This window comes from Populus euphratica, unplaced genomic scaffold (assembly GCF_000495115.2).
Source record: "Populus euphratica unplaced genomic scaffold, PopEup_1.0 scaffold20.1, whole genome shotgun sequence".
Classification (NCBI taxonomy): Eukaryota; Viridiplantae; Streptophyta; class Magnoliopsida; order Malpighiales; family Salicaceae; genus Populus; species Populus euphratica.
Genome location: NW_011499854.1, coordinates 781,118 through 791,579, shown reverse-complemented (window position 1 = coordinate 791,579; position 10,462 = coordinate 781,118). Strand labels below are relative to the sequence as shown.

At 34.6% G+C, this 10,462-nt stretch overlaps 1 protein-coding gene across 1 annotated transcript; it reads left to right on the top strand.

The window, feature by feature from the left end:
- The first annotated feature begins 689 nt into the window (after nt 1–689).
- On the top strand, nt 690–3,237 carry LOC105122511 (prefoldin subunit 1-like). The gene is made up of 6 exons (XM_011021643.1): nt 690–802; nt 976–1,029; nt 1,501–1,606; nt 1,812–1,818; nt 1,928–2,012; nt 2,898–3,237. Exons 1-6 carry the CDS (start codon nt 779–781, stop codon nt 3,009–3,011), a joined length of 390 nt encoding a protein of 129 aa, XP_011019945.1. The 5' UTR covers nt 690–778; the 3' UTR covers nt 3,012–3,237.
- Nucleotides 3,238–10,462: the final 7,225 nt, after the last annotated feature.

The following is a 10,462-nucleotide window of genomic DNA, read 5'->3' as shown; positions in this document are numbered from 1 at the left end:
AGTTATCTTAGTCTCATGAATTAGGTTTAACCCAAGTTAACTCAACTTATTTTTCTAGTTGATTTTTATTTTCAATTTTATTTGTCAATATTGGGTTAATTAACAATTGAGTTTAATAATAAAAAATTATTTGCTTTGTATAGGGTTATTGGAGTCTCGTAATCTAGGTAGTAAATTTGACAAATTAATCTAAGTTGACTTAAATTATTCTAATATGTTATCGTTTCAATATTTTAAAAAATATGTTTTGATTTTCACAATCAAACTATATTTTTATTGGTCATTTATATTATCTTTGAATTTATCAAGTTGATCATATCATATCTTGTTAATATTTATATAATTTGTTTTTTAATAAATACCATGATAATAATATATAAATATTTTTTTATATATATACAAAAAATAACTTGACCACCACCACAATGTAATGTGAAAAATTATCTAATAATATACCTCAATGAAAAACTTATCACCTTCCACCTGTTTTGTTAATTTGGTCCCTTGCTGTTTGGAGAGATTTAATTTTATAATTAGTTTAAAATATTTAATTTCAATTATTATTTTTAATTATAGTAATAATTAAAAATTCATGATAAAAAAATATCTAAAATAAAATAAAATAACGGCTAATAACAAGGCCTTTAAAAACCTTTTATGGGCCAAGAGCGTCAGAATCAAATGGGTTCTTTATTTGATCCATAAAAACCCTAACATGGATCTTCCTTGTTCTTACTTGCTCCACTCTTGAAAACCTGAAACTTTACACTCTTCTCCAATGGCAGACGAAGCCAACAGAACTGTAAGTCTCATCTCCATCTCTATCCATCTAAGTTTCAGTATTTTGGCATCTGGGTTTCTTCTGTACATGATAAATAGACTGATAAAAACTCATTATAGGATCAAATTGTCAACTTCTTTTTAAGTAAACAACTTGATCTGATTGTTGTTTTCTGTTTGGAACAAACTAAACAGGCTTTCTTAGAGCTTCAAGGTCGCATGATTGAGACCACTTCTAAATTCAAGCAGGTAATTTGGATTTTCTTGCTTTTTTCCCCTTGTGTCTGGTTGAATTTATTGTAGGATAGTTTTGATGCAATTATATGACATTCTTTTGCTGGATTTGAAAGTGGTTTTCTTTCAACGGCAACTTTACTCTTTAAAAAAGATAACTTGTTACAGTGGATCAGAACTTTAAATTATGACTGGTAGAAAATTTAGCTCAGGATAACATCTCCATGTCCGAACAATATATTCCTAGCTTAGGTGGTTGTAGCACATCAAGTTGCATCGCACGTACCTGAACTAAATTTAGTATGCAGGTCTATATGTACTATTACTTGTTGTTTTGTTGTTTCCTTTGGTGTTTACGGTACATTAGTGATGTTTATACTTTATATCATCTTGCTTGGTTTAATAGCGAATTCCTGTGTCATTCATATGTATTTGTTGAAAGATTAGTTTACACCGGAATAGAGTGAGTTATCTCTTGGCTTTCAGGTCCAGAACCAGATACGAACCAAGGAGGGAGAAAAGAAGCGTGCTTTCTTAACTTTGGAAGAGCTGCGGCAAGTTCCTGATGATACAAATACATACAAATCTATAGGTAAGTTGGCAGACACTTTACTATAGGCATGCATTAGTACATTATGGTCGGGTTTGCTTCTTTAATCACGACTGCAAACCTCGTTGTGCGATGTCCTGTGATGCCTTATTTCTATATCAATCATGGGCTGGTTCTTTGGATTATATGTGCTTTTCTGTATCTGCGGATGAGTTGCTGATTTGATATTTATCTCTTTCTTTTGCAGGGAGAACGTGAGTAATGCATAACTCGAACAAATCAGGCTGAATCATGATTTATTGGCTGTTTGGATAGATGGCCGGTTGTTATAAACTCATACTTTGTTTGTCATATGGTGGTCAGGTTTGTTTTGGAGCCAAAGTCAGTATTGATGAGTGAACAGGAGCAGAAACTCAAGGATAGCGAGACTGCAATATCCTCACTACAGGTAAATCTGCCTGCCCCCCTCTTCTCCGTCTCTCTCACGCAGACACATACTTTTGTGTTAAAATCATCCATTTCTATATGCAAAACAACTCCATTTCCACCCTAACCTGGACTCTGCTCTGTTCCTCCTTTTCATCTGTTGTATTTACTAAATCTATTTTAGAGTTACTGTTGGTTAAAACTGTTATGTGAATTCACTTTTTTCTTATTGGCGCATTGCGTATTCAATATCAGATGTGCTGCTATAATATTTTTTCCCTCTTGAGTTACAATCAGTAGGGCCATGAATTAAAGTCTAGATTTTTATACCCAATGACGAATACCTATGAATGTCTGCTGGTGATCTGCAACTGGAACTATAATGAGTTATTCCCAGTTATGCTGGAGTTTTATTCTTGATCTACCTTGTATTGTCTTCTTTTCAAACATGTTTTTGTATTGAATTTAGTTAACTAGCTGGAAAATTGCAAAAACTATTTCCCTTCAAGTATGAAACCCTTGTGCATAGCTTTAAATAAATCAAAAGAAAATTAAGATATGCAGTTGCTACGTAAAGTTGAAGTCTCAATCTACACGTGACAACGAAAAATTACCTAGTTTATGCATGAGAAGGCTAGGTTGCACAATTTGAACAAGTTATTGAGCTGGCCATGTTAGATTATTAGTACTCATGGAAATTGCAATTTAAGTTGTGGATGAGTAAGGTACCAATATTTCTGCTGCGTAGTCTGGTCTGTATTCACACTGTCCTTTGCTGTAATCTTCAAAATTTTTTGTAAGCAACCTTTGAAGCAGTACCCTTTTGATTAATTTAGTCGTACTTTAAACATAATTGTTTTTCCTTCCTTGAGAATGGTAATGATCCTATTTGTTATGCTTTGGACAGACGTCAAAGGAATACTTGGAAAAGCAAATGTCAGAGGTTGAGAACAACCTGAGGGAACTTTTGCAGCAAGATCCAGCTCTTGCTCGTCAGATAATGTCCATGAGTGTAATGTAAATCTTGCTGCGACTGAAAATGCATGTTAGTCATGCTCTAGTTCTCTCTTGAAAGGATCATAAAAAAACATTTGCGCAATTTCTAGCTTTCTTTGTCATGTAATTTTGTCTAACAAGATTTGCCCAGTTGCGTTGTTGTATGTTTGCATAGTTTTATTGGTTTGATAAGAATACTGCTCCATCCATCATTTCTACTTTATACCAGAACTTTGCAGTGATTCACTAAATTGTGACCAACCTTGATTATTTCGTTAGTTCCCTTGCCTTCCTGCTTTTGATATTAAATAAAGTTAGTTGCCCATTCACTTCACAATCACCCAAAATTTTCACGAATCCTGAATTGCCAGATAACTTACTGATACCATGTGTTGAAGGAACTCACTTATGTAAGATGAAAGCCTTATTGGATTGCAGGTCTCAGCCTCCATGAATGGAGCGGGCTTTGAAGATTATTCTCCACCCTTCAAACTTGCTCAGTATTGATGGTGTTCTTTACTGGTATTGTTGATGTTGTTGATGTCGCATTAGAAGTGGTCGACAGCCAGTTTGGTGTGTTGGTGGGGATATGAGCTATATTTTACGGCATATATTTTACGTCACTGAGCACCGAGTGATATTTGTACAAAGGAGGAGAGAAATGACTGACTTTCCATCCAAGTCCTGCCCTTTTCTACTTCGTAAGCCAAAGAAAAAGAACATACAAATTAGATGCCTGGTGAATATTGAGAGAAAAAATGGGGATGGAAGTCTAGTTTGCCTTGTTTTGGATCCAACAAAGCTAGGCTTAGACAAGATCCGAATGGAAACCGAATGCACCAAACATGCTTGTAAATTTGCACAAGGCCTAGTTAAGGTCTTAGTAGGTTTGACCATCCAAACAAAAAACACAAGATTGACAAGATCCACACTTCAGGAGAACACCATACCCGAAGATACTCTAAACTACACATCAACCCTAAACAAAAAACGCAATATTGACAGAGGGGCCTCGATTTGGCTTTAAAAACATTGCCATTGGTAATCATATGTTAGATAGAACAATTAAGCTCCCCTTGGTAGTCTGCATTTGATTACTCATGTACTCAAGCTTGTTGAAGAACTGGTATGGCTCCCTCCTTCGTTAAACATAAATTAATTTGATGTTTCTCTTTCTATATTTTTGGAGTCAATGAAGGGCAGACATGTGATTGTTCTTGAAAAATCTTCCACTGGTCAAGTTAAAGGCAAAGTCAAACACCTTGCAGATTTGGTAATGACCGTGAGGTTTTTCTGCAACTTATGATCCAAAACATGGTTTATAGCTTTCTTCGTAGCACAGTGAGGAGCTGATGCAAGATAAAAGAGAGAAGTAAGAGGGAACAAGTAAAAAGCCATGAATTATAAGAACATGAGCTGAAGAGAAGAAAGAAAAAGGTTCAAGAATAGAGGAAAATTGGGGGTTGAAAAACAAAGTCTGCAATTCTTTTATTAATTCATCATCAACTCATTATAATATTAAAAAATTATATATAAATAATAAAACCCTAATTAAAATAACTTTTAAACCCACTAAACAGTAAAAATTTAACAAAAAAAACATAAATTAAAATTTAATAATAAAACTTAATAACTTGGGTTTGGATATGTCCAATCTCTCAAATAAAAAAATAATAGGTTGGGCTATCCTTTGTTATTATAGATCATATGGATATATAAACCATGTCTGAAGTTTATTATCCCCAGGTTCTCAGTGTTGGAAAAACTAACTATATCGAGTGCAGTTCATAATGTCTGTAATAATACCTTTAACTATTATAAGCTATAATTTTTCTTGAATAACCTTAAAGGTATCAGTAATAATATCAGGTCTATTGTAAATATAGATTTAAGGTTAGATATTATATGATAATGACACAAACACATATAATACTAATTTAATGATGAAAATGAGTTCACAAATAGCTTATTGTAAGTAAAATAACAATACTAAAATAAAACCAATACTATTTTTTTCTTCTTAACATGGAGACTAATCAAGATCAAAATTACAAACATGCTTAGCCTGTAAAAAATTAATCAAATAATAGTCATAATTTTTCCAATTCTCTTTCAGGTTTTGAGATGAATAAAGAGAGCTAAATGATGAAAGAGGTTGAAAAACAAAAACAAGAAATATACAAATTGCTACCTTGCAACATCTTCTCTGTGGATCTTTGTTTATATATACGTGCAACATACTTTAATTGGACGGATATACAAATGAGCATGAACGTAGCAGCAACGGTCTCATTTGAATAACAATGGTTTTTCCAGGTTCCAGTAGTTAAGAAGACTGGTGGCCTTGTAGACACTGTCCTCGACATGGATGACTTATCAATGTAAACCCACTTAATTAAATCTATTTAATTGGTGAAAGACAAATTGTTAGACAAAAATAAATAAAAGATGAGTTATTGATATAATTAATAAAGTATAAATAAAGATTAATTGTTGGCATAATTTGTGGTATAATTGTTGTCATGATTTATATCATTTGTCCCTGCACTCTTATCTATAAATAAATAATGTAATCAAACCTTAAATGCACATTATAAGAGAAAGAAAAAACAGAATGAGTTATGGAAAGTAATCCCATAAAATTATAAAATATTTGTGAAAAGAATAAATAATATGTTTTTTTTTAACAATTAAGAAATTTTAATTGTTTTTCTATTAGCAGAGACAGTTTGTTATTCCCATATTAATTAATAAAATTATACTATATTTGCTCATAAATGTAGTCAAGATTGGACAAAACACATATATTTTTATGTCTTATTTTTTATTTTATTTTATTTTTTATTTTTTATCTTATTAGGTTTATATATCAATATTCTCACAACCGTCGAGCCATGAGATAGCTAAAGGGTAATTTGATTCCTATTCATGGATTTTGATTCTGTGTTCAAAACCCCTTATCGAACAAATTTTCTATATTTTCTCCTGACTTCAGCTTTTGAACAGTGCCCACATAATTTGGCGAAGAGATATTGTCTAGTACTGGTTTAACTTAACGCTGCTGTCTTTATTTGGTCAGGTTTGTTTTTGAAGGAATTGATGAAGTGTATATATATATATATATATATATAGATCCTTAAACTGGGCTCTAGAGCGCGTACTTACCTCCTACAGAGATTGTAAGTTCTGCCTAATTTGGTTCTTGCATTTTTACTTTCTCATGTATGACAATCTCTTTTACCACCGCACACTTGAGCCCGCCACGCGCTTCCCCACGCACGCTCATTGGTACTGTGGATTTATTGCAACCCATGAGTTTTTAATTTAGTTAAAATTGTTTAAGAATGAAGAATTAAAAAAGAAAGGATCAAAGTGAGACATTCAGAGGGGATGACTGGTGTTTTAAACTTTTTCATGAAATATTCAACTTAGTCATCATACTTTTCTAATTATAAAAATTGCATCCCTCCAATTTTCAAAATTTAAACTAAAACTTTATTTTTCAGTTTATAGTTTGAGAAAAACATTTCTAGGATTTCAATGGTAAAAAATAATATTATAGTCAATATCACTAGAATGATGATGTTATGTCAACGGGGGTTTCATGTCTTTCATCTTTAAATTATCTAATATATATGTGTGTGTGTGTGTGTGTCGGGAAGACAATTATGCAATTCAAGTAAAAATGTCCCTGGGGGCTTCACCTGTACAAGTTCCGTTGGGGGCATCCAAAGCACATTGGCAGTCAAATGGCATTGTTTGTCCGCACGACTGGCAACTTGAATTTTTTGCCCTTTCTTGGGATTAGCAAAATTGCCTGAAACTTCCACAAATACGTGTTTCTTTACTGGCATGATTTGAACTGCTATATCCAAAGTCGGGAACGAAAACTACTGCAGTAAACAGATTGTCAATAGGCCATCCTCTTGTCAATACCCTCTAAAGACGATTACTTTCTAACAATTCGTACACCTGAAGACTGAAGTTGCTTATTGCAACCTGAAGAACGCAGGAAAATATGCAGTTTGTTGAGTGGATAATTGCATTTCCAGAGCTCTAGGTTTCTCATATGCAGTTATTGTTACTAAAGCGTATAATTTGTAGGCCTTCTGCTGCTGCTTCCAATGTAAATGGGAGCAGTAGTGGTGGAACAGTCATTTCCAGAGCTCTAGGTTTCTCATATGCAATTGTTGTTACTAAAGCGTATACTTTGAAGGCCTTCTGCTGCTGCTTCCACTGTAGATGAGAGCAGTAGTGGTGGAACATCCCCTTCCAATATCAGGGGTGCATCTGGACTTCTCTAATACCTTCCCTGCCCTTCTGACCTGAATAATGTAGTGACAGAACGAAGACACAAAGACAGTGTGAGAGAGAAATAGACAGAGACTGTACAGGGAACAAATAATAATCAAAGCTAGCAATAACTCAACGCATGTCTTTCATGCAGCCATAAAATTTCTCATGTCAAAATTAAAGGGCAGATGTTCGAGAGCATGGACTGTGGATGCAGTTCATTTTGAAATCTCTCCACTTTCATGATATACAAGAACAGAACATCACGATGCATCGGATTCTTTCTCAATTAGAATAAGAATAGTAACTCCCAAGTGGTTTCCTTAAAGATGGTTTGTTAAAGTGATAAATGACTGGAAGCTTAAGTCAAGAATCCTCAGGAAATAGATTGTAGTTCTCACAAAGAAATAATGGCTACTAACCCATATGATCCGGGAAAAGAAAGATTCGCCACTCAATGCCAGTGCTTTGTCTGCCGAGTGCTTGCTAGTAAAAGTAACATAGGCATACCTGAGAAACAAAGATAACTTATTATTATTTTAACTAATTGGGATCGATAATTATGAAAGCAACAAGTGCAACAAAGTCGCTTAGTCGATTTGTACGCTTTTTGTTTAATGCCAACTGTGTCAGTCAGTTTAATAACTCTATCGACAGCTCCACACTTGGCAAAGTAGGATATTAGGGCTTCTCTTGTTGCTGCAATATGCACCTGGTAAGTTACAGGAAAAGACAGTATGGTTACTTTGAATTAATCGAAATTCGGGAGAAGTGAAAGAGAGGATGGAAGCAAGATCTACAAAGGAAACTCTTTATCATTTTTTACATTTTTCACGACTACAGTTCTTGATTCATCCCCCTCGAGAAGATAAATGGAACCTGCAAATAGCAAAAGTGACGTCCTGTTTAAAATCTTATCTTGCATATAGGGATCCTTTTAAAAATCAGCAACTTTTATGCCTTTCGGAAAAGGATGTTGTGAAGTTGTATAGATACTGGGTTTGATTCTAAAGCCCCCAACAGAATACTAATTAAAGTAATTATAAACAAACAATCAACTCAATTGAATGAAGCCTTCGGCTAGCATCTATTTTACACGTTGACTCTAGCAAAAAAGAAGCAAATTTTGGCCAAGTTTAAATCACGATAGGTTCCAGTCTATTTGCTTGCACAGACAGCTTTAACACATTTAGAAGTATCTAATTCATATGTCTAGTCAATATGAACATTGGAGAGCCAAATAGCCTTTTACCATGGGATGCTGGAAGACGTTCAAATCAAAACTATCAAGACAAGTTTCTCACAGCCAAATCTGTGAAAAGCCATCTTAAAAAGTACTAAAGAATAAAGTCCTTTCCCTTTTCTTTTTCAAGCAAGGCCCTTTTACAACCAGCAATCTTCACGCTTTTAAGTTGGTCTAGATATCTTGTGTCAACCCCCCCCAAATTTTTAATTGATTCACCCATTCAAGAATTCAAATACTCTTACCAGAATATTTTCATTTCTAACCTCGTGTGCAAGTCTTCCACATACTGATTTCAGCATCCCCAATTTCTTAGCATTGAAGCTATAAGTTTGTTCTTCAGATACTGCTTAACCAACAAAATAATAGCAACAGATGAAAGTCTTCATGCAGCGTGTCATAACATAAAAAGCTGCTCTTAATGGATTCCACAAGCTCTTAATTTAGGGTACTTTCAAAGGATCTTGAACATGCAAAGGATGACAAGTAACAGATGACTCATATTTCTAAAGCTTTTGTTTCCTATTCAACTCATAATAAATAGAAACTACTGCGATCAATCAGTCATAAGAATTTAACCTAGAAAAATGATTATGACCTAAGATCATATGGTATCTAAACATAACTTCATTTTCCACCTCTGGACAACGAAAATAAGAGAAGGTACACATCACAATATAACCAGAAGGAACACCCAATTCACCAAAAACGCAACAATCATTGCAACTTACTGACTGATAAAGGTTGCTTCCATGAAGTTCTCTTACCAGATTTAGATGAACTTTGTCCTTTTTTCTCTACCTTCTTCGATTGGAGCTTAACAAATTCCGTTTCAAGATGCTCCAGTCTTAGTTTCATATCCATCAGTTGCTACATAAGAAAATAAAAAATCAGAAGCACATTTCAGCTGCATAGAGGAACTCTTATTCTACCAGAAACTAGCTGATGCTTTTCTTAGAATGAGCTCTTTTTCTTACATCGTGCACGGGCTTGAGATTGGCAGTTGCATTGCTATTGTTCTTACAAGAAGGTTTCTCAGTCACGGGAGTACTATATGAAACTGCAGTCACAGGAGACTCCAAAATCTCCCCAGTCAATCTTTCTTTGGGCATTTTCTTTAACTTTGAACTAGTCGAAGCATTAGAGCTAGATGCATTACCCATTTTTTGGCTTTTCGGTGTTTCAGCTCCTGAAGAAACACTATCCTCACCCAGCACACCATTATCTTCTTCAGGCAATAATCTTCTCACCTTTTTAATAAATGCTTCTTCCCCATCCATAGAATCGGAAACACCAGATTGATGAGAATTTATATCAATGAATTGTCTCTTGTGACCATCTTTACTTGCTCCAGTCTTGATTTCTGACAATCTTCCACGGAATTTACGACCATGAAGAGAACGTGTTGAATGATGTCGTTCGGTACTTTCTCCATAACATTTAAATACTTCCTCTTTGATCTTTTCAATGCCTTTCATGTCAGCATTTGCACAATTTCCACCTTCAGGTAGCTTTCCCAGTCTGTCCCAAACGTTACCATGCACCCTTGCACGCTGATGAAGTATTGCATCAGCTGCTGCCCTAGTGAAAAGCCTCCTCCCAGCAACATTAGCCACATCAAGTTTCTTACACCGAAGGCTTCCTACATGAAAACAAAAATAATACCGAAGTTTGGATCAGATGATGATGTTTGCAGCTAACTGCGTTAGAGAGATTCCTACAGATTAACTGCAAATCGTGTGCAGCCTTTGCATGCATGTTTGCTATGCATACGTAATATATGGACAATCATGAAGGATGTTGGTCCATCATGTCAATGGAAGGGAAAAGTAACAAGTAACAAGCATACCACAGATATCATACACACACATAAACAAGAAGCACGCCTTGGATATTTTCCAAATGCTGCACAACATAATGATCAGCACTATATTACTGCA

Coding starts and splice junctions, on each gene's coding strand:
- LOC105122511 (XM_011021643.1), top strand. CDS start 779: ATGGCAGACGAAGCCAACAGAACT. Junction 803..975: donor CAGACGAAGCCAACAGAACT/GTAAGTCTCATC, acceptor CAAACTAAACAG/GCTTTCTTAGAGCTTCAAGG. Junction 2,013..2,897: donor CTGCAATATCCTCACTACAG/GTAAATCTGCCT, acceptor TGCTTTGGACAG/ACGTCAAAGGAATACTTGGA.